Genomic DNA, 25261 nt, shown 5'->3' with positions numbered 1-25261 from the left:
TCCCACCTATTTCCATTATTTTTAAATGTATTTCCATCCATAGTTATATCTCTACCTTTTACCTTATTTCGATCCCTTCCCTTCACCCCACTCCACCCCCACTAGGGCTATCTGTACCTTCCTTGTCCTGCTTTCTACCCTTAATTAGCACATTCCTTAGATAATATCACCACCTTCAATACATCTTTGTCCTTTTGTCTATGACATCTTTTGCCTATCTCCACCTATCACTGGCCCTCTATACAGCTCTATTTCCCCCCCCCCCCCCCCCCCCTCAATTTAAACCAGCTTATATTTCACCTCTTTTCTATTTTTACTAGTTCTGTTGAAGAGTCATACGGGCTCGAAACATTAACTGTGTTCCTCTCCACAGATGCTGCCAGACCTGCTGAGTTTTTCCAGGTATTTTTACTTTTGTTTGGGATTTCCAGCATCCACAGTTTTTTGCTTTTATCTTAGTGTACATGACAGTGTTCATCAAGTTATTTTACGTTCATTTTGGATACTGATAACTGCAAAAACATTCAAGTTGTGATAATTACAGGTATAAATGTGTCCATAATTTAAATGACTGGTGTCAATCTTACACCCCAGAATCCAGCTGGTCAATCCAAGTAAGAATTAATTGAAAGCAAAGCCATAAGAACTGATAAAAACAACTTACATGAAAACCTCAGCTCCCCAGCCAGCCAATGCTGTAAACAAGCGAGGTCCAAAGTCTCTGGCAGGGTTCACAGCGTACCCAGAGTTGAAACCCATTGACAGGCCAATTACCAGCACGGCAAAGCCAATGGTAAATGCCTCCAGTCCCTTTGGCACTGGGTTATTGAGTTTATCCACAATCGCAAGGATGCAAATTATGAGAGCGGTCGTCCCAATCAGCTGCATTAGGAAAAAGGAAAAGCAAATTCAAACTTATAAAAAGTTGAAGGAGATTGTCATGCTTATATTGAATATAGCAAGTTCACATTATGAATACAACCCTAGTAAAAATGAATTTTCCTGTTCAACAGCTTCATATTCTAGAACATCATTAAAATTGACAGTGTGCATTATGAATGATTCTGCCACAGATGCTTTCTCGTGCCATCATTTGCTCCACTCATCTGAGCATCTTGCTTTTACAGGAGGTGACTCATACTTCCCTATATCTACTTAAATGATAGGGTAAACCAGGGACAAAAAAATCAGCATCACCTTGTGATCTGAACTTGATTAATATGTCTCCTGCATATATATTTCTTCAATATGTTTAAAAGTAGACTGAGCAAACACTTGGTGAGAGCAGGCTTGATACATGTCACCCATCTGATATTTGTTGTGTGTGAGCATACAGAGAAATGGGAATGATAAAATTCATTCAATTTAATCGCTACAATTGGTCATCATATAATAATGTAAAATAGCATGCTCACTACACTTCTCTACAGCAGCAGGCCATCTTATTAACAAAAGCAGAACAATTCCTCTTTATTAAGACCTACTGTTCTGTGGCAGATCCTGTTTTTCCTACAGTCTCTAATTTTTCTTTCTCTGAGCCTGCCTTTTGATGTCTAACTGTGTGCTGCATCTTGGGCGGAATTTTGAGCTGGCAGGATTTGTCAATGGAAAAAAATCAATGGACTTTGGCACAGCTCGATGCATTTTACAGCTCCGCCCCCACCACAATGGAGCTGTAAAATTCCACCCCTTGTTTCCAGCCCCTATCAGATATCTCTTTTCACAGAAAAATTTTCTCAATGCATGTGAGGTTTCATTGCCATGACAAGCTAACAAGTTGCTCATTGTTTACTCTCCATGGAAAATAATTTATGTTTGACATATTAACCTTCTTTCTTTAAACTTGCAATAACACCTATTGATAAAGAAATGAAAAGATAACTTTTTTCTCAATCCTTTCTACGGAAAAATGATTTTAAAATCCTGAAGAGTGGCAGTGGCAGTGTAGGTTATATTAAAGGACTTCAATAACAGATTAGTTTTGATCAATAATAGATTCAGATACAACAGTGAGATGCAGCACAATAAATACAGGCCTTCCAAAAAAAAATCAATGTATTTCTGATGTTTTACCTGGAGTTTAACTCAATATCCTCATTTTATGATGCTTCTCAGTGGTGTGAGACATTACTAGATCTATACCAATCGATAGAAAATGTACTTGGCAAAGTTTGCACATTTTGGCAGCAGCTTAATGTCAAGTTAATACAAAGGGGGTGAAATTCATCTTTGGAGCTGTTCAATGGGCAAGAAAAAATAGGCCAATGTAACAGGCTGCCAATTGGTTAGCACTATCTCATACTGCCACAGAAGTCTAATTTCCTCCTCCCCTGAACCCTAGTGTGAACCATACTAGATAACTAATGAAAGAAATCAGTTAAAGTGGATGTGTACAAAAAAGGATTGCCATGTGACATAATTCACGTCACATGCCTTAATCGGCCTGCCAGCATGAAATCGCGGTGTGGTGCCGGTCACGGGCGGTGGTTAGCTTCCCGACTGGCCCCGCCAAGCCTGCCCGCCAAGGGCAAAATTGTGCCCTATGTTTCTGACATGGTTAATTTTTTTTAACATATGATTCAGTCTTGTGATATGGTGATGTTGGCAGAGCCAACATTTATTGCTCATCCCTTATTGCCCTTGATATATTATTACACGTATCATAATTATGTTTTAGGTAGGATATAATACATTTATCTGTGAATTACATTAATGTAATATATCAGCAGGCTAGTTATTAATAAAAATTGGAAAATCTTAACCAGAGGGAGGCACCTCAATGAGCAGTTATTCTCTGAACTTATTACTGGAGGTGTGGCCTTGGCTATTTGATAAAATAATCAAATCTACAGTGACCAGTTTTGTATGATACAGCACGTACTTAATAAACTTTTAGTTATTTAATTACCTGATCAAAAAAGCCATTTACTGGTGTTAAGTGCACAGATGGGTATGTAGCAAATATACCAGCAGTCGCATTGGGGCCATGTACTAAGAGTTTGTTTTGGCCACTAAAACCCCACATGGCATCTGGAATAAATACAATCAATTAGTAATTATTTCACGGACTCAGTTTCCTGCCTTGTTCGAGATTTAGCAATTCAATTTTTGTTACAAATTAGAAAATCCCTGTCACTGAGAAAGAAATACAGACAATACAGACAACATCATCACTGTTATTCCATGGGGCTAAGAATACATGGGGAGAAGTTTCTCCCCATCAGGCGGGCTTGGTGGGACTGGGCATGGGCAGGCGCACAGCCGATCACAGCCTGCGATCAGCTGCGTGCTGCCATTTTATGTGGGCAGGCCAATTAAGGCCCGCCCAGCGTGACACGCACCCAGAAGCGCTCAAGGTTACCTGTGCGGGCGGTGGAAGGAGTGAGAGTCAGGGCCTGCACTCTTTCACAGGCATGCACGCGAAAGAATGCAGAAATCTCCAAGAGGCACGGGGCTACCTCACGGAAATTAATTTAAGAATAAAACATTGCAATAAAGAAACGAAAAATTACTCAGACATGCCCCCTCATGTGACAGTGTCACATAGGCTGGGACATGTTTATGTATTTCAATAAAATTTTTTATTTCATTTATAAAGCCTTCATGATACCTTATCCCACCCGTGGATGAGGTTTCATGAGAAATGCGAAGGCCGCCTGGGCTCTTTGTCTGCCTGCCAACCTTAAGGTTGGACGGGTCAGCTCAGACAATCAGTTCAATTAGTTGATAAATGACTTTAATAGGCCTTTGACAGTTCAGCAGGCGCACAGTCAACTCTGGTGCGCGCTCGCCGAACTGAAGATTGGAATGACGTCACCGCGTCCTGACGTCACCACGTGTCATTTTATGTGTTGGCGAGCGGGGCCCTCCCCCGCACGCCAACCAGAAGATTCTGCCCATGGGACTTCGCAATAGCCTAAACCTGCAAGCTCAATAATTATTTATTATATAAAATTGTAGGATGAAGGATGAGCATGGCAAGTTTCAGGAACCTTGGATAATGAAGGATATTATGAGATTAGTCAAAAAGAAAAGGGAAGCATTCGTAAGGGCTAGAAGGCTGGGAACAGATGAAGCCCCTGGAGAATATAAAGAAAGTAGGAAGAAACTTAAGCAAGGAGTGAGGAGGGCTAAAAGGGGTCATGAAATGTCACTGGCAACCAGGATTAAGGAAAATCCCAAGGCCTTTTATATAAATGTAAAAAGCAAGAGGGTAGCCAGGGAAAGGGTAGGTCCACTTAGGGACAGAGGTGGGAATCTGTGTGTGGAGCCAGAAGGAATGGAAGAGATACTAAATGAATGCTTCTCATCAGTATTCACCAAAGAGAAGGACTTAGTGGTTGATTTGTCTAGGGAAGAGTGTGTAGATAGGCTGGATCATGTTGAGATCAAAAAAGAGGAGGTGTTAGGTGTCTTGAAGAATATTAAGGTGGATAAGTCCCCAGGGCCAGAGTATTGAGAGAGGTAAGGGAGGAGATTGCTGGGGCCTTGACAGAAATCTTTGTATCCTCAATGTCTACGGGTAAGGTCCCAGAGGACTGGAGAATGACCAGTGTTGTTCCATTATTTAAGAAGGGTAGCAGGGATAATCCAGGAAATTACAGGCTGGTGAGCCTTACGTCAGTGGTAGGGAAATTATTGGACAAGATTCTTCATGACAGGATTTACTACCATTTGGAAGTAAATGGGCGTATTAGTGAGAGGCAGCATGGTTTTGTGAAGAGGAGGTCGTGTCTCACTAACTTGATCGAGTTTTTCGAGGAAGTGACAAAGATGATCGACGATGGATGTTATATACATGGATTTCAGTAAGGCCTTTGACAAGGTCCCTCATGACAGACTGGTACAGAAGGTAAAGTCTCACGGGATCAGAGGTGAGCTGGCAAGATGGATACAAAATTGGCTTGGTCATAGAAGACAGAGGGTAGCAGTGGAAGGGTGCTTTTCTGAATGGAGAGCTGTGACTAGTGAAGTTCCGCAGGGATCAGTGCTGGGACCTTTGCTGTTTCTAGTATGCATAAATGATTTGAAGGAAAATGTAACTGGGCTAATTAGTTAGTTTGCAGATGACACTGAGGTTGGAGGAGTTGCAGATAGTGAAGAGGATTGTCAAAGGATGCAACGGGTTATAGATCGGTTGGAGACTAGGGCGGAGAAATGGCAGATGGAGTTTAATCCGGACAAATGCGAGGTAATGCATTTTGGAAAGTCTAATACAGGCAGGAATTATACAGTAAATGGCAGAACCTTTAAGTGCATCGATGGGCAGAGGGATTTGGGGGTACAGGTCCACAGGTCACTGAAAGTGGCAACACAGGTGGATAAGATAGTCAGGAATGCATATGGCATGCTTACCTTCATTGGCAGGGGTATTGAGTTTAAAGGCTAGGAAGTCACGCTGCAGCTGTATAGAACCTTGGTTAGGCCACACTTGGAATATTGAGTGCAATTCTGGTTGCCACATTACCAGAAGGATATGGAGGCGTTGGAGAGGGTGCAGAGGAGGGTTACCAGGATGTTGCCTGGTCTGGAGGTTATTAGCTATGAGGAGAGGTTGGAGAAATGCGGATTGTTCTCACTAGAGTGACAGAGATTGAGTTGCGAATTGATAGAAGTTTACAAAATTATGAGTGGCATGGACAGAGTAAATAGTCAGAAGCTTTTTTCCAGGGTGGAAGAGTCAATTACTAGGGGACATAGATTTAAGGTGAGTGGAGAAAACTGTAGAGGAGATATGCGGGGCAAGTTTTTTATGCAGAGGGTAGTGAGTGTCTGGAATTCATTGCCAGAGGAGGTGGTGGAAGCGGGTACGATAGTGGCGTTTAAGAGGCAGCTTGACAAATACATGAATAGGATGGGAATAAAGGGATACGGATCCCAGAAGTGCAAAATGTTTTAGTTGACAGGCAATATGACCGGCGCAGGCTTGGAGGGCCGAAGGGCCTGTTCCTGTGCTGCACTTTTCTTTGTTCTTTGTTCTTTGTAATAAATTCCTTTTCAGGGAGGTCTTGCTTTTATTCTAGAGATTAAATGATCTCAAGGAACAACTTGCTTTTTTCAGTTAGTCTACCTATTAATATCAAAAAGTTTCAGTTAGGTCTCATTTGATCTGCTTCAATAGAAAAATTCAATGACATTGGGAATATCCCATGGTCTCACACATTTTCTCAATTGTAGATGGTCTTTTCCTAAGACAGGTGCTTACTATGACATTGCACTTGACAACTGAGTAAATATAATTATATAGAATTTACAGCACAGAAACGGCCCATTTCACCTAACTGATCCATACCAGTTTTCATGCTCCACAAGAGATACCTATGAATATATAAATCACGAGGAGTAGGCCATATGGCACTTCGGGCCTGCTTCGCCATTTGATAAGATCATGGCTGATCTGATTGTGGACTCAACTCCACATTCCGCCTACCCCTAGATTCTTGACTAACAAGGCAGTCAAAGTTTATCTACCTCTGCCTTAAAAATATTCATTAACCTTGCCTCCACAGCTCTCTGGGGAGAGGGTTCCAAAGGCTCACGACTTCCTGAGAGAAAAAAATTGTCCTCATCTCAGTCTTAAATGGGGGCACCTTATTTTTAAATTGTATCCCCTAGTTCTAGTCTGTCCCATAAGGGGAAATATCCTTTCAGCATCCACTCTGCCAAGTCCGCTAGTAACTCATGTGTTTCAACCGCTCATTCTTCTAAACTCCAATGGATACAGGCCCAACCTGTCCAACCTTTCCTCATAAGATAACCCCCCCCATCCCAGCTATCAGTCGAGTGAACCTTCTCTGAACTGCTCCTAAAGCATTTAAATCCCTTCTTAAATAAAGAGACCAAAACTGTACACAGTATTCCAGATGTGGTCTCAGCTATAGCAAAATATCCCCATTTTTATGTTCCATTCGCCTTGCGATAAACAACAACATTCTATTTCCTTTCCTAATCACTTGCTGTGCCTGAATACTAACTTTATGTGATTCATGTACCAGGACACCCAGACCCCTCAGTACCATCAAGTTCTGTCATCTCTTTCCATTTACATAAAAAATAGTTTTCTATTCTTTCTGCCAATATGGACAAGTTTACATTTTCCCACATTATACTCCACCTGCCAAATTTTTGCCCACTCACTTAACTTATCTATATCCCTTTGCAGGCACCTTATATCCTCTAGAAACTTACTTTCCTACCTATCTTTGTGCCATCAGAAAACTTAGCAACTATACATTTGGTCCCTTCATCCATGTCATTGATATAAATTGTAAATAGTTGAGGCCCCAACACTGATCCCTGTGGCACTCCACTGGTCACATCTTACCAACCCGAAAACAATCCATTGCCTACTCTGTTTCCTATTAACTAACTAATCCTCTATCCATACCAACATGTTACCCCCTACACCATGAGCTCTTATCTTGCAGAATAACCTTTGATGCAGCACCTTGTCGAATGCCTTCTGTAAATCCAAGTACAGCACATCCACAGGTTCCCCTTTATCCACATTGCTTGTTCCTTCTACAAAGAATTCCAATAAATTAGTCACATATGATTTCCCTGTCACAAAATCATGTGACTCTGCCTGATTGCATTGAGATTTTCTAGGTGCCCCTCTATAACCTCCTAAATAATAGATTCCAGCATTTTCCCTATGACAGATGCTAAGCTAGCTGGCCTATAGTTTTAAAAAAGTTTTAAATGTCGGTTTTAAAAAAGTTTAATAAAGTTTTTGTGATATTTATTAACATGTCCCGTCTCATGTGACATGGTCACATGAGGGGGACATGTTAATAATTTTTTTACTATTCTATTTTTGACGTTTGAAACATTGTCAGTGATCTCCCTGAGGCAGCATTTAGTCTCAGGGAGCAGTGTGCTCTTACATGTGCATGTGCGAAAGAGAGCACTCTGACTGTTGGGGAATCCTCCCCTCCCCCAGCACAGGAAGCACATAGCACTTCCCGTCAGGCAGCCCGCTGGGTGGGCCTTAATTGGCCTGCCCACTTAAAATGGCGGCAGGGCCCGTTTTGGCGGTGGCAATAGGCTGCCTGCCCGCCGCCAAGCCAGCAGGGCCCGCCCACCCATCAAGGGCAAAATTCTGTCCTCTGACTAATTAACTCTCTGTACAGAAGCTGCCTGGCCTAGTGAGTGTTTCCAGCATTTTCTGTTTTTATTTATATTGCATCTCTCTTGAGAAAAATAGCTACTCTGCATAATATAATTAAAAAAGAAAATAACTTTGCTACTTACCAAAATACAAACCAAAAATGACACCAGATCCAAGGAAACCACCTAATATTTGTGCCAAAGAGTAGAGGGGAAATTTTATCCAGGGCTCACGAGCAAGTAAACACATGGCAAATGTCACGGCAGGATTCAGGTGAGCTCCTATATGAGGAACAAAATAATCACAATGGATAACCTTTGTGCTTCGAAATGAATTGTGCAAAATCAGTATAGGTTCATACGAAAAAGTTTTGGCTGCCTCTAATTTATTTCATTTGTTTTATTCATCTTATTTTAAAAAGGCACCTCATCATACAGCACTATTTCACAGCATAGATTGACTCCACATAGAAACATAGGTTGAGAATTTCCTCAGAGCTTCTGCCACCCCGTCAATTGTGGCAGAAATTCCGGTGAAGTTCAGGTGACAGATCAGGAGCAACTCCAAGGAAATTCCCAGCCACAGACATCTTAACACAGAGGGAGACCATTCAGCTGTTCTTACCTGCACTGACTTTGGGCCCCACTCAGGGGCTGCTTTGACACAATGCATTTTCCTGCTTTCTCCTCAAACTCAAATCTCATTTTCTTAATTTCTCCTCATGCTGCTTTATATTCTGCTAAGTTATAACCCAGGTTACAATCAGTTTAATATTGATTGCTACTTGTGGCAAAAAAATTTGCATGACAATGTTTTTTCTAATTTCACCCTTTATGTATCTAGTACTCGGGATCATGGTCCCATGTCATCAATGTACCAACGTAATCTTTTTCCTTTTCAATACTATTATTGAATGTTCCCTTAAAATTTCCACGTTCGAGACAATATAGACTTAATTACTCTTTCTCTACCTCGCAGCTTAAACTCCAAGGGCAGAATTTTACAGCCCCGTTTCGGTGGGGACGGGGCTGTAAAATGTGGCGAGATATTATAAACCCCATTGACTTCAGCAGGAACGTAAAATCCCACTGCCGTAAAATTCTGCCCCTAGTCTTTGTAAATTTGTATTTCAGTTTTTTCCTGAGTTATTAAAGTGGAGAACCAAAACTGTGCATCCCAATTGTGGGTGAACTACTGTTTTTTATAGACCACCCTGCCGAATTCCACTCGACATACCTTATCTAACAGAGTCTGTACCTTTGCTGCCTGCATCTTTCTCATTCTCTGTACATACCACCACTTACTATTTTATGAATTAATTTTAATTTTCACAACCGATTTATTTTGCACAATTTCTTCAACTCCAAAAAAAAATTTACACTGTTGAGATATTTTCCATCATTCTTTTCGCTGTCTCAGCCCCATGCTCTGGAATTTACTCCCTAAACCTTTCCGTCACTGTAACTCACTCTCTTCCTTTAAAGTCCTCCTTCAAACTCTTCCCTTTGGCCAAGCTTTTGTTTATCCCTAGTATTTCTTTCCTTGACTTAGCATCTGTTTTTTGACTAATCATCCATGAAACTTCTTGCAACTTTTTTCTGTGTTAAAAGGACATATATAAATGCAAATTCTTGTTTTTCTAGTAATTCTCATACTGACATACCCCTCATTAGGTACATGAATGGTGCCAGAAGACAGAAGGATTGCAAATGTTCTGCCCCAAAAAAGGAAAAAAGGATAAATCAGGTAAATACAGACCGGTCAGTCTAACATCAGTGATGGGGAAATATTTGGAGACAATAATCCAAGACAAAATTAATCTGAATTTGGAACAACTGAATAAGTAGAGGCATAAAAGACAAAATCTCTGCTTAGATCCCAGCTGGAATAGTGTGTCCAATTTCGTGTACAATTCTGGATGCCACATTTTAGGAAGGATGTCAAAGCCTTGCAGAGGGTGTAGAGGAGATTTATTAAAATTGTACCAGGGCTGAGGGGCTTCAATTATGTGGAGGGACTGGAGAAGCTGGGGTTGTTCTCCTTGCAACAGAGAAGGTTAGGATAACATTTACTATAAACTTTCAAAATCAAGAAAGGTTTTGAAGAGTAAATAAGGAGAAACTGGGCAGAATTTTCCTGTTGGCGTGCGGGGGCGGGACCCGCATGTCTGCACGTAAAATGACGCGTGGTGACATTGGGCGAGCGTCCCGACCTCACTGTGCGACATCGCAATATTTCGTTGGGCGGGCGCACGATGATGTCTGATGCGCGCCTGCCATTAAGTGACAGGCCACTTAAGGCCCTTGACTCACCAATCGACGTCAACGTTTTGGCACCCGTGCAATCTTCAGGTTGACGCATGGGTGCAACGAGTAGAAGGGTAGGACACATTTGTATTAACCTCATCCACGGGCGGGATAACAGAGCTCACTGGGTTCGAAAGTGTGCACGGTCAAGTATTTATTTTTCAAAGTTATTGAAACTTTCCTGTGTGACCTGCAGTACTTCAAAACACATACCAGCTGCTTTGTCTGGACTCTTAGCCTTCAGGTCAGCGCACTGCAGTGAGAAATCTTTTCTGGGCCTGCAGGTTTCAAGAAGCCTTCCCTGAGACTGGGAGTGGGAGCTGAACTGTCCACCGGAGGCAGCTCCTCTGGGGAGGAAGGGAGGGCTAGAAGGGGGAGAAGGCCAGGAGTGCACATTTAGCCTCCAGGGGAGCCACCTTTGAGAGGACAGGCACAGGCACAAGGGGCACAGGGCCAAGAGGTGGACCAAGGCGAAAGGGGCCACAGAAGACGCCACTATCCTGCTGCCAGGGTATACAGGCAGCAAAGCAGCTACCTCAATATGTCTGAGGTGCAGTGCCGAAGGAGGCTCTGTCGCTCAAGGGAGACGGTCAACTATATCTGTCAGATGATTGGGCCTGAGATCTCTACTAACTGTGTGGATGGGCACCCTATGCCAGTGGCTCTGAAGGTCACAGTTGCCCTCAACTCCTATGCCTCTGGCTCCTTTCAGGGCTTGGTGGGTGATCTTTGCAGTGTCTCCCAATCAGCTGTCCACACTTATGTCAAGCAGGTTACAGACGCTCTATTCAGCCATGCATTGACCTTCATCCACTTCCGTAGGGAACAGGCAAGCCAGACACAGCGAGCCAGGAGCTTCGCGGCCATTGCTGGCTTCCCCCGCGTCCAGGGTGCTATAGACTGCACACATGTGGCCATCAAGGCGCCAGCAGGTGAGCCCGATGCCTTCGTCAACAGGAAGCGCTTCCATTCCATGAACGTGTAGATAGTGTGTGATCACAGGATGCAGATTCTACAAGTCTGTGCAAGGTACCCAGGCAGCTCCCACGACGCCTACATCCTCAGACAGTCCCAGGTGCCGGGGCTCTTCAGTACTCCAGCTCGGCTGGATAGATGGCTGCTGGGTGACAAGGGCTATCCCCTCAAAAGGTGGCTCATGACACCTCTCTGCCATCCAAGAACAGAGGCCGAGCAGCGGTACAATAGGAGACACGGCACCTACAAGGGCTGTGGTGGAGAGAACAATTGTTCTTTTCAAGACGCGCTTCCAATGCCTGGACCGCTCAGGGGGCGCACTCCAGTACCCCCCAGGTTGTGTCTCGGTGATAGTGGTTCCATGCTGCACTCTCCACATTCTGGCACTGGAAAGGGGGGACACAGTGGACGATGAAGACGTCAACGCAGTGGCTGCGCCTGCACACAATGAGTCCAGCAGTGAGTCTAAGGATGAGCAAGAACAGAGAAATGCTGAGGGGGTAGACGCTGACCCAGGCATACTCCAGGGAGGTAGGGACACTTGGGAGGCTTTAATCCAATGAACCTTCAGTTAGCACAACACAGATGGACCACCAGGTCAAGCCTGGGCTGTAGACTCCATATTCGATATCTAAGCGCAAAACCTGCCAGGTTAGAAACAGTAACTAAGGGCCTTGTTAATAAAGCTGAATGCCCGACAAAGCACTCATTACATTTTTGGAAACCATACACATGCAGAAGAAAAGAGGCACCCTCAGCCATGGTGACATATCTGAATTTAATATGTCAAGCAAGCAAACTTATACAAAAAAAAAGACAATAGTGTTACAAATCATAAGAACCTCATCTCAGGCCAACACAAGAATACCAGTGAAAACCTGTTGTGTGCCTAAGGTGCCTTATGTTTTCGTTTCCAGATGCTACCCCATCACTCGGACGGCATCTAAGACAAACTGAAGAATCTGCTGTCCTGTTGGCCTCGATGACCTTGGCGGCTGTCCTCTGGCACGTGGAGCCTGTGCTGGCCCCGCCTGGGAGGGAGCTGCCAGTTCCACAGTCGTTGCAGCCTCACCAGATGCTACGGTCACTGGGAGAGGGGCGGAGGAGCTGCTGCCCTCATCCGGAGTGCCCTGAGAGGTGCCTGCAGAGACGACAGGTAGCTTCTGCGTCAATGTGAGGTCACTTCAGACCTCCCTGCTCACCATGGATGGATGGGCAACGAGCTGGGAAACTTGATGCCCACACCATCTCCCACACTGGCACTGACCAGCTGAGGTCAATGCCGATGTGAGGGCTTGCTGGCCAGAGCGCATCCCCAGGAAGCCCTGACGGGTCTCCTAGAGGAGCCTCTCCATGAGAATCGCCAGTCTCTCCATGGAGGACGCATGGCATTCAGACATGCGGCTCACTGCTTCGGCGATTGTCTGCGCAGACTCCTCCACTACGGAGACCAAGCGAAGCATTGCCTCATGTATCTCCCCCAGATGCTCCCGCACACCAGGCCACATTTCCTGCCCCTGCTGAGTTGCAGACGACTCCAGAGGCACATCATCAGGTACCGACTGAGCATGTGCCTGGTCCCCTGAAGTCGTCCGACTGCTGGCACCCTGGGCACTCTCTGTCTCTGCCAGCTCCTCCAGTAACTGTGAAGTGCCCTCACCACTGTGCCCCGGGACACTAGCTAATGTTCGAATTCCCACCGAGGTGCTAGTATCTGCTCTGGTGCCTGCCTCGCAGAGATCGTGTGACACTAGTGAGACTTCAGGCCCCTCAGGTGTGAGAGGGGGCCTCTGCTGCTCCTCCTCTTGGCCCTGGTCTGATGATGCTGAAGGGAAGAACAAAGACAGTGGATCAGTTAAAGTGGAGACAATGACAAAGCATATCCCTGTCCCCTGGACCATTATACACTCATCCTTCTTTAACCAATGGTCAAGCTATGTTGCAAAATTAAATCAATTAACACCCAGCACTGCTATGGCTGTTGGGGGAACAATGCTGACCTCACTGTTGAGCATAAATACCTGGCCGTGGCACCCCAGCCTCACCGACACCAGTGGACCTAGGCGCAAGGCGCCTCTCCAGATCCAGGGCCTCCTGCTCGATACGGCTTAGAACGTGCCTGGCCACTGCCAGTCCTCACACTTCCTGCCGCATTGTAAGCATTCTTCTCCTGAAAATGAGAGATGAGCATTGATTAGTGCAAATTGCACATGGACTCTCTTCACCCACGGCCCACCCCAACCAGAGTGGGTCATATCAGGGCTCCAGAGCCTCCTCACCCCGCTGCTGCCGAACACTCACACAAAGATGCTAGGCTTGTTTCCCCACCCCTCCACCCACCCTTGGACACATGCAGCCTAAGTCACGTTAGGTACCACACGGTATATCCTTCCATAGCAAGGAGGCGCAAGCACGTGGAGCGCAGAGCACAGCAGATGGTTCGTTGCCACGCCACCTTGAAGCTCCCCTCCCAGCATATCAGCACCCTAAACAAAAAATAAAAAATACCTGGAAAAACTCAGCAGGTCTGGCAGCATCGGCGGAGAGAAGTACAGTTGACGTCTCAAGTCCTCATGACCATTCTCTGCCGATGCTGTCAGACCTGCTGAGTTTTTCCAGGTAATTTTTTATTTTTTGTTTTGGATTTCCAGCATCCGCAGTTTTTTTGTTTTTATATCATCACCCTGACTTGGACATGTACTGGAGTTCAAACACAGCGCCTAGGTGCAGCACCTCCAGGTTGCCCCCAAACCAGTCACGTGGGACTCAGTGTAACACATGCTGCAGGGGCAAAACACATCTCTTCATCACACTCTCAGGCTGACATCAGCATGGGCAACATCTGCTGGCCCACCCAGCAAAGGACAAATGCCGTCAATGATTCAATGCAGTCACTAGACACAGACTTGGAGCGGTGGGGGGTCGGAGGTGGGGTTGCAGCAAGGGGGTAAGCCGACCTGCTGGGTTAAATTTACCAATGCCAACATGGTACTCACCCTGCCAGAGTACAACAAGTCGTTGAAGCGCCTGTGACATTGGATCCAAGTTCACCACACCATGTCACAGGAGCTCACTACCTCTGCCACCTCCTCCCAGGCATGTTTCGTATTGTTGGGGGGCCTCCTCCTCCCATCCTGGGGAACCAGCACCTCCCGCTGTGCTGCCACCTCCGAGGAGGGCAGCAAGCCAGTCATCCGAAAAACAAGGGGCACCCTGGCCCCGTGCCCTACCCTCCGGCCTGGCCTGCCCCAGTGGCCTACCACCAGCCTGGCCTGCCCCGAAAGGCTACCTTCCGGCCTAGCCTGCCCCGATGGCCTACCCTCCATACTTGTGTCACTTCCATTGCCCCTCTGCACAGCCCTTCGCCCAGCCATTGCGAACAGCCTTTCCGAGGCTGCCAGGGTCTTCCTTTATGCAGGCTGCTGGGTCGCCATTGGACACTGTGGCCTGAGCGGACCGCACGTCTACTCCCACTATGTATGGGAGTCGTGAAGTACGCTGGGCGGGCCTTAATTGGCCCGCCAGTGTAAAATGGCAGCACGGCCCCAATCGCAAGTAGTGATCAGGCCCATCCCCAACTGCACCCGCTCCCCGCACACCCCCAACCCGCCCCCCCACCACCACCACCACCAACCAGAAAATTCAGCCCACTGTTTCCAGTGGCAGAAGGGTCAGTAGCCACAGATTTAAAGCAATTGGAAAAAGCCAGACATGAGATGAGGAGAATTTTATTTTACACGTTATTACGATTTGGAATGCATTGCCTGAAAGGCTGTGGAAGCAGATTCAATACTAATGTTTGATAAGTTCTTGAAATGGAGAAAAATGCAGCACTATGGGGATTGAGCAGGAAAGTGAGCTTAATTGGATGCTCTTTTAAAAAAACAGCAGAGGCAGGATGGGACGATTGGCCTCCTTCTGTGATTCTAAGATTCTATGATAATGGGAGATGACTTATTTTGATTATTTTAAGGGCTGCATTTTAGATTTTTCATTCTTTCCCTTCCTTCCCTGCAGCTATAGCTATCTATGATTAGGTGTGTCCAACTGAACAATATACTTGGTTCACCTACCTAGCCACATGACTGACACTGCAGGAAGCAGAAATATTGATCAAAACTGTCTTTCCAAGTGTCAATCATTTAGCTAAGGTTTAATAGTGCCTAAACACAGCTGTACCATATTGTCAGACAACTATTATTCAAAGGATCCTAGTTTCTGATATACTTATAAAACATTGAACATTTGTTTCTGACATGTTTGGGAAAACAATATTTAAAGTCATTAATCGGTGGGAGAATCAAAGTAAATGTTGCGAGTTTACAATGCTGAAGTTGCCTACATACATGCTGCTAAGGCCCAGCACAGAACTGTCACATGCAGGAAGAGAGGTGGAATTTTCACAGGATTTCTCCTGATCTCCTGATTCGCTACCTGGTACACCTAAGGAAAAGGCACGAGTTTTGCAATGGGACCTGGGCCTGCACAAATTGGTCACCAACTGGTAAATTGGTATGCTTTCCACCCATTTATTCCCAAAAAACAGGTGCACATATATCAATTTCTACACTAAAACCTCAGAAATTACCCAAGCAGTCACTCTCCCATATCCAATCCTTGAATTATGCACACAGAGACAATGAATCCCATCCATTTTCCTACCCTTTCATGGAACTTTCTCCTCCACCAACCTTCCCAGTTCATCTGCCACTAGAATCATCAAATGAAACAGCACAGAAGGAGAGCATTCATGCCTGTGCCAGCTCTTTGAAAGAGCTACCCAATTAATCCTGCTCTTTGTCCTTTCCCTGTATCCTGCAAATGTTTGCAGACAATTAGATTAAAAGTCATTTGACTTATGATTGCAAAAGAAGGGCTAGACATCATCCCATTAGTCCAAGCTCTTTTCAAATTAAAGGTGAGGCTTCCACACCACTTTCCCAAGATTTTCTGTTGCCTTCTCCCTAATTTTGTTCTGCAATTTGAGCAGGCAGAGGAAAATGGATTGATGATCCGTGACTGCTTAGAAGTCACTAACTAACAATCTGTTAGAAAGGGTTAAAGAGGTCAGATAACCCCATTCGTATGTGAAATTTTAAAGAATTAATGAGAAAGATCATAAGATTAAGCAGTATTATCACTGAGCAGGTCAGTGAAGCAAATTTTTACGGTCACTTTTTTAAAAAAATTTTTGTTCATTCATGGGATGTGGGCTTCGCTGGCTGGGCCAGCATTTATTGCCCATCCCTAGTTGTCCTTGAGAAGGTGGTGGTGAGCTACCTTTTGAACTGCTGCAGTCCACCCACAGTGTTGTTAGGGAGGGAGTTCCAGGATTTTGACCCAATGACAGTGAAGGAACAGCGATATATTTCCAAGTCAGGATGGTGAGTGACTTGGAGGGGAATTTCCTGGTGTTGGTGTTCCCATCTATCTGCTTCCCTTGTCCTTCTAGATGGTAGTGATTTTGGGTTTGGAAGGTGTTATTGAAGGAATCTTGGTGAATTCCTGGAGTGCATCTTGTAGATGGTACACACTGCTGCTTCTGTGCGTCGGTGGTGGAAGGAGTGACTGTTTGTAGATGTGGTACCAATCAGGCAGGCTGTTTTGTCTTGGACGGTGTCAAACTTCTTGAGTATTATGGGAGCTGCACTCATCCAGGCAAGTGGAGAGTATTCCATCACACTCCTGACTTGTGCCTTATAAATGGCTTTAATTGAGTTGGAGACAGCTGGTTTGGAGGCTTTGACTCATCAAAAGGAAGCTAAGTTTGAAATGTTAAATACGTAAAGATGGCTGACGTTTTAGAATGTGAGGTGAGGAGAATTTGCATTTTTAGATAAATTAGGGAAGTTTGAATTTCAAAGGGATGGTAGGATGTTACACCTAGCCAGAGAAGCTAAGCCAAGCAGTGTGTTTATTTTTCCCAAAGGTTACTGGCAATATTAGCACCATGAATAGATTTATATTATGAGAAAGATAATGTTCCAAAGAAATATGGGAACAATAGAATTTGCATTAAAAGAGAGAAACATGTATAAAGCAGAATGAGGCTATGTGTTAGGAAGGCATTGTAAGATCTACCAGAAGTGTGAAAAGCATCCAGTATTTGTACATTAAGCTGCTGTCTACAGAAACCAAAGCTGGGAAAAGCCACTTTGAATTCTACTGTCCAGGGTATTGTGTTTGACTTGCCTGGATCTCTTTAAATCTATTTTTTACCATTGCTTTAACAGGGATGTAATTGGAATCCAAATTAATTAGGGATTTTAGGAGTTATTATGATAGTAATTTGTAGACCTATGTATGTGCTTTAAATCTTTTCTTTTGTTAATAAATGTTTAATTTGGTTTTATAAAAAAATCTCTAGAGTTGTGGTGGACTTACTATTGAATTCAGGGCATGCGTCTTGAAATAAAATACAAATTGCAAAATCATTGTGACCACATTGTCAAGTTTCCCTCATGGATTTGATCTGCCTGGCATACATCATTTGCTGCAACGTAACACCTGGCACTTGTGTGGCACAAATGTTACTTGCCACTTGTCAGCCCAAGCCTGGATATCGTCCAGGTCTTGCTGCATTTGAACATTGACTGCTTCAGTATCTGAGGAGTCATGAATGGTGCTGAACATTGTGCAATCATCAGTGAACATCCCCACTTCTAACCTTATGATGGAAGGTCGTTGATGAAGCAGCCTGAAGATGGTTGGGCCGTGGATACTCCTGCTGTAATGTCCTGGAGCTGAGATGATTGACCTCCGATCATCTTCCTTTGTGCTATGTATGACTCCAACCCTGGAGAGCTTTCCCCCCAATCCCAGTTTTGCTAGTGCTCTTTAATCCCATGGCAACATTTTCTCTGATCCAAAGTTAGTTATTTTTCTATAAAAACTTGCTCTACATGTAACTACATGTGCAATATCTTTAAAGTTGTTTTAATACAGCATATTTATAAATATTTATATTATATGCATACATTTATATATATAAGAGAAAGAGAGAAATATATAAATGAGAATATACCTGACACTTGGCCAGCTATTAGTACACCGAGCATCACTGCAAATCCAAAAGCAAAATTAACAGTCAAAAACATTCCATGTGTACCTCTGCTGAGAGTAACTTGTGCCAATGCTCCACAGCCAAACAACTGTAAGGGAAAGAAATGGAAAAAATAAATACATTCCATATTTGCCATTTGAACTTCTGTTTCGCAATTTTGTCTATTCACCTCCTTCCAGCATGAGTATGGAAGAGATTCAATCATGAGTTTCAGGTATGGTTTATGATACCAATACTGTCAAAAGAAGATTACATATAGAATGTCATGTCACTGCAATGGTATTATTGCTCTGTATTTGTGCAAATAGATTCTAAAAGTATTAGTGGAAAACCCTGAACTCAACATTAAAGAGTCAGAGCTTAAACCTCAATTTGAACTGTTAGCGTTTTTCATTGGTTGAGATTTTCTTGCATATCAAATTTCTCCTTGGAGCGCGGGCAGTTCCTGAATGCTCCAACTCAACAAGAAAGCAGAATTAGCCTTGCCCAACAAGAGTGCCCCTTAGCCTAAATTAAATGCCTGATCTGCTGAGTGTTTCCAGCATTTTCTGTTTTTATGGCATGTAACTCACAGCACTGATGCCTGAATTTGACCAAGTAACAGTGTCTAACTCTTTATATAGGAAACCATCATGCTGCTGACCAGAGTCATCATAAACACTGTTCTAATAATAGCTATTGTATCAGTCTATTTGAATTGTGTAGTAATTCAGTCCAGCTATAGTCTGAAGGATCATACTGGTGTGCTACGTGTTGTACATTTGGCCTTCCTCAGAGTTTCTTCTCAACAAGAAACCATGAACAAAGCTCCCATTGACAGAAAAGGGGTCAGGAAGAAGAACAATAATAGCAGTTTAGAACCATAGAAAAGTGACAGCACAGAAAGAGTACATTCACCCAATCCTGTCCGCATGACTGAAAAAGAAAAAAGAAAAAACCATTTTAATCCCACCTTCCAGCACCTGGTCCATTGCCTTGCAGGTTACAGCATTTTAGGTACAAATCCAGGTGCATTTTAAATGAGTTGAGGGTTTCTGCCTCCACCACCAAACCAGGCAGTAAATTTCAAACACCTACCGCCCTTTGCCTCATGTCCCTTCTAATCCTTCCACCAATCACCTTAAATCTGTGCCCCCTGGTAACTAACCTCTCCATTAGGGGAAATAGGGCATCCCTGTCTACTCTATCCAGGCCCCTCAATCTTGTACACATCAATCAGATCACCCCTCAGCCTCCTCAATTCCAAGACAACCCTAGACTATCCAATCTTTCCTCATAGCTGCAATTTTCAAGCCCTGGCAACATTCTTATAAATCTCCTCCTTTCTTTCTCCTAAGCAATTACATCCTTCCTGTAATGTGGCAACCAGAACTGTACATAAAATTCCAACAGTGGCCTAACCATCATTACATCCATGCTTTTGTAATCTATACCTCATCCAATAAAAGAAAGCATTGCATATGCTTTCTGTACCACTTTATCCACCTGTCCTGCCACCTTCAGGGACCTGTGGACATGCACTCCAAGGTCTCTCACTTCCTCCATCCCTCCCAATATCCTCCCATTTATTGAGTATTCCCTAGCTTTGTTTGCCCTCCCCAAAGGCATTACCTCACAGTTCTCTAGATTGAATTCCATCTGCCACTTTTCCGCCCACTCAACCAAACCATTGACATCATTCTGGAGACAACAACTATTCTTTTCACTATAAACTACATGGCCAATTTTTGTGTCATCTGCAAATTTCTTAATCATGCCACCCACACCTAAGTCAAGTAAGCCCTGTGGAACACCACTAGAAACTGTTTTCCATTTGCAAAAACATCCATCAACCAATATTTCCTGTCGCTGAGCCAAGTTCGAATCCAACTCACCACATTCCCCTGTATCCCACGGGCTTTTACTTTTCTGACCAGTCTGCCATGTGGCACCTTGTCAAATGTCTTACTAAAATCCATGCAGGCAACATCCAATGCACTATCCTCATCAATCCTCCTTGTTACTTCCTTAAAAAATGTGATTAAGTTAGTAAGACATGACATTCCCTTAACAAAACCATGCTGACTATCCCTAATTAATCCGTTCCTTTCTAAGATACAGTTTATCCTGCCTCTCAGAATTGATTCTAATAATTTGCCCACCAACGAAGTCAGACTGACTGGCCTATAATTATTTGGTCCATCCCTTGCACCCTTTTTAAATAATGGTACAACATTCGCAGACCTTCAGTCCTCTGGTGCTGCATCTGTGTCTAGTGAGGACTGGAAAATGATCCTCAGAGCATCTGCTATTTCCTCCCTGGCTCCCTTAAACAGCCTGGGATACAATCCATCCGGCCCTGGTGACTTATCCACCTTCAAGGATGTCAGTCCCTCCAGTACATCCTCCCTCACTATGCTTATTGTTTTGAATATTTCACATTCCTCTTCTTTAACTAGAATATCTGCTTCATCCCTCTCCTTAGTGAAGACAGGGACAAAGTACTCGTTGAAAACCCTACCCACATCTTCTGCATCAGAGCACCAGGGGGCTCTAGATTTGGCAGTACCACCCATTTTCTTTGTGGGGACATGTATATACTGTGCCCATAGAATCTTGCTTTTGAATGCTTTCCATTGATCTGTCACTGATTTCCCTTCAAGTAACTGTAACCAGTCCACATTCAACAAATCATCTCTCAGCTTCGTAAAATTTGTTTTTCCCCAATTTCGAACTTTTACTCCTGCTCTATCTTTATCCTTTTCTATAATTATCTTAAATCTAACTGTATTATGGTCACTATCTCCAAAATGGTCACCCACTGCTACTTCATCCACTTGCCCAGCTTCATTCCCTAAGACTAAATCTAGAATTGCACGCCCTCTCATTGGGTTTGTTATGTGCTGACTGGGAAAGTTCTCTTGAATGCAGTTCAAGAATTTTGTGCCCTCTGTGCCTATTACACTGTTCATATCCCAAATGATATTAGGGTTGTTGATGTCTCCAACTATTATTGCCCTATTGTTTTTGCACTCAGAAATTTGCGTACATATTTGCTCTTTTATCTCCCTCTCACTATTTGGGGATCTATAATACACTCATAGTAGTGTGGCTGCCCCCTTTTTATTTCCCACATGGTCTCATGTGATGATTTATTTAGTATATCACCCATCCTCACAACTGTAAGTGCTACACCCTATCTTTTTTAGCCCCCTCTTTATCATGTCTGAAAACATTATATCCAGAGATGTTGAGCTGCCATTTTTGCCCCTCTCTAAGTCAAGTTTCCATTATAGCAATGATATCATGCTGCCATGTGTCTATCTGTGCCCTCAGCTCATCGGCTTTGTTTGCTATACCCCTTGCATTTAAATAAATATCATTTAACATTGCCAAATTCCTATGATGTAAACCTTTTAACCTTTGCTTCTTCTGTCTTTCAGAGTCACCCGCTAATTTTCTGACTTCCACTCCCTACTCTGAATTTGTCCTATCTGAATCTGCACTTAGGTTCCCATTCCCCTGCCAATCTACGTTAAACCGTCCCCAGCAACACTGGCAAATATTCCTACAAGGACATTCATCCCAGTCCAATTCAAGAGTAGACCGTCCGGCTTGTACAGATCCCACCTTCCGCAGAACAGGTCCCAATGCCCCAGAAATCTGTTATTGCAGAGGACAACCTACTGCCAGCTACAAGAAACATTCGTGCTATCTTCTCTAGATTATCATATCTGGCTACTGCAGCAACAGTCTTCCCTTATCCCACCACTTGTATACCATCAACCACAGACCCTTTTCTGTACACATGAACTAATTCATAGCACTTAATGAAAGCATTCTCAAACATGTGCAACAACTTCAGTGAGAAGATAATTTTAACGAAAACCCATGCTGGATGTGTACCTTGTGATTCTTACCACTGTACTTCCCCCTACTGGTGTGCCATATGTGAATTTGTACTTCTAGATGTGGCTACAGTGCATTCCAGTAGGAGCCTCTGAGTTGGAGTGACCCTTATTTCATAGCAACCGAGTCCTGAGAAGGGTGCTACAGGTTGCTTTTTGTAGCTGACTAGGCAACGTCGTCCTTTTTATCACATGTATCATACATGCCCATTCGTGCATTAGCCTGTGAGTGAACAAAGCAAGTGCCACCAAAGAGATGAATGAAACCTAGCTGCAGCATAGTCCCAGGCTGGAAGAGACAGCTGTCTCCAATCTAAATCCCACACCTCTACGGCATAAGGCTGTGCTTTGATGAATTAGGGCTTCTACCATGTTTGTGCATAAGTGCTGCCACATGGTCCAGTATGAGTGACTAGAATGCTACTGGCTCCACAAGTGTTAAAGATAAAACTTTATTCCTTTAAAATTAAAATTTAAAGCAATAAAATCTCTGCTACATTAATAATAGGGTAGATTCTCACATTTGCTCCACCTGTTTCTCAGCCATAAAGCAGGAATAGAGAATTGGAAAATTGGATGAGCATGTTTGATAAATCTTTCAGTCATGATATTATGTCCAGCTGCTGTCTGTGCACTGGGGCACATTGCAACAATCATGAGCCTCTGAGCATCAACCATGTTAAGTCCAGAAGAGGATTAGAAACTTCTGCCACCAACTCGATGAGCTCATTACTGTAACCCCCATTTTTAATAAAGTAATTATTATGGGAGGCTTCAATGCTTAAGAGAGGAATGTAAAACAATTAATCACCAGGGAAAGGGTACTGAGAAAATTATTAGAACTAAAGGCTGACATGTCCCAAAGGCCTGATGGACTTCACCCTAGGGTTTTAAAATTAGTGGCTGCGGAGATAGTTGTTACATTGATTTTAATTTTCCAAAATTTCCTAGATTCTGGAAAGGTCTCTTCAAATTGGAAATTATCAAATGAAACTCTTCTATTCAAGCAGGAAACTACAGGCCTTTTAGCTTAACATCTGTCACAGGGAAAATGTTAGAATCTATTGTTAAGGAAGGTGTAGCGGGGAATATAGAAAATCTTCATGCAATCAGGCAAAGTCAACTTGGTTTTGTGAAAGAGAAATCATATTTGAATAAGTTATTAGAGTTCTTTGAGGAAGTAATAAGTAACATGGATAAAGGGGAACCTATAGATGTGGTGTACTTGGATTTCCAAAAGTCATTTGATAAGGTAACACATCAAAGGTTACTACACAAAAAGAGCTCATGAAGTGGGGGTGGGGGGAGTAACATATTGTCATGAGCAGAGAATTGCTGTGTTAACAGGAAACAGAGTAGAGGTAAATGGGTCATTTTGGGTTGGCAAGCTATAACTACAGGAGTTCCATAGGGATAAAATGCTGCAGCCTCAACTATTTACAACCTATATCAATGACTTGGATGAAGAGCCCGAATATATGGCTGCTAAATTTGCTGATGACACAAAGATAAGCAGGAAGGCAAATTGTGAGGAAGACATTGTGAGGTAGAACTTTTCCGTCGGCGTGCGGGGGCAGGCCCGACATGCCGATGTGTAAAATGACGCACGATGACATCGGGCGTGTGTCTGACGTCATCACGCAGCCCCGCGATATTTCGTTCAGCAGACGCGCGCTGTCGATATGTAAACGGCCTATTAAAACCATTAAGAAATTAATTGAAGTACTTGTCAATGCTGCCTGTCCAAATTTACGGTTGGCGGGCAGGCGAAAAGGCCGAGCGGCCTTCACGTTTCTTAGAAAACCTCATCCACAGGTGGCATGAGGTTTCCTAAAGCTTTTATTAAATAAATAGAACAATTGTCATTTAATATAAAACACCTCCCAACTCATGTGACACAGTCATATGAGGAGACATGTTTAAATCAATTTTAAACCATTTATTCATTACTTACAAAAGTCCCGGAGGCAGCTCTGCGCTGGCCCCAACTCTCCCCACTGCCACACAGGTGGCACTATTACACTGGGCTGGCATCAATTGCCTCCCCGTGTAAAATGGCGGCGCGGAGCCAACGGGCTCTGCGACTGTTCCTGCCCGTTCCTGTCGAGCCCACCCGCCAATTGAAAAATTCATCCCTAAGAAAGCATTATCACTTTACAGGTTTCCTTTATATAAAAAAATAAACATTTTCAAAGCTAAAAACTGGCTTCTGGGCTTTTGAAAAACATAAACATGTTCCACGGTATAACTGATTTCAACACTTGAAATTGTTTCTATGTTACTTTTTAATTTACATTTGTAGTAATCTTTACTTTGTGACAAACGGCATCAAATGATACTTTGCAAAAGATCTAACAGTTGTAAGTACATAAAGTGATTGACAGTTGTAATGTATAAATCATGAAATGAAATACTTACCACAAGAATTAATGTTCCTAAACATTCAGCAAGACATTCTCTTACCAACAGATTTCTTATTCTGAATGAATCTTCAATTTTTCTGATCAGTGCTTTTTGTTTTCCCATTTTGAAATGAGGGATTGAAGTTTTGTCATATGAATGTTGGTGCAGCTCTTGACTCAGTACAACAGCAAAATACTGGAGCTCTGCTTTTGCCTTTAAATACCCTCAAAGTCCCACGGAAAGCCTCAGGCATTGCTAAACAAACACAGTTTTTAAAGCAGGGTAGTTTGGAATTTACAAACACAAAACCAAACTGACAAATAATATTCATTTTACTAAACTGTGTGTTCCTGCCATATTAGTGCAATTAGATTTTTTCAGATTGCTATAGTATCTGCTAGGCTTCGAAGTATTTGTTTATATGGTCTATGGACTGAAATTGTAATTCCAAAGAAAGCACAGATGTTTTTTCAAAAATCCAATCACTGACGAACCTCATAGCTGTTGTTAAGAAAAC

General features: G+C 43.4%; 1 protein-coding gene across 3 annotated transcripts in view; it reads right to left on the bottom strand.

Annotated features, from left to right (window-relative positions):
• The window catches only part of LOC121283529 (aquaporin-3-like), a 30675-nt gene extending 5730 nt beyond the window's left edge, over positions 1-24945 (bottom strand). Inside the window, exons 1-5 of one of the 3 annotated variants that reach the window (XM_041198221.1) lie at positions 24760-24944; positions 18500-18542; positions 8254-8391; positions 2909-3030; positions 665-882 (exon numbers count right to left, since the gene is read on the bottom strand). In XM_041198221.1, coding sequence (XP_041054155.1) covers positions 665-882; positions 2909-3030; positions 8254-8391; positions 18500-18542; positions 24760-24867 — 629 coding nt within the window. In that variant the 5' untranslated portion in view covers positions 24868-24944. Of the gene's footprint in view, positions 1-664; positions 883-2908; positions 3031-8253; positions 8392-18415; positions 18543-24759 lie in introns of all 3 variants that reach the window. The other 2 variants (XM_041198212.1, XM_041198232.1) reach the window with 2 other exon arrangements.
• Between the last annotated feature and the right edge of the window lie 316 nt (positions 24946-25261).

Source organism: Carcharodon carcharias, chromosome 1 (assembly GCF_017639515.1).
Source record: "Carcharodon carcharias isolate sCarCar2 chromosome 1, sCarCar2.pri, whole genome shotgun sequence".
NCBI lineage: Eukaryota > Metazoa > Chordata > Chondrichthyes > Lamniformes > Lamnidae > Carcharodon > Carcharodon carcharias.
The sequence above is the reverse complement of the archived record's forward strand: the minus strand, read 5'-3'. Positions and strand labels throughout refer to the sequence as shown.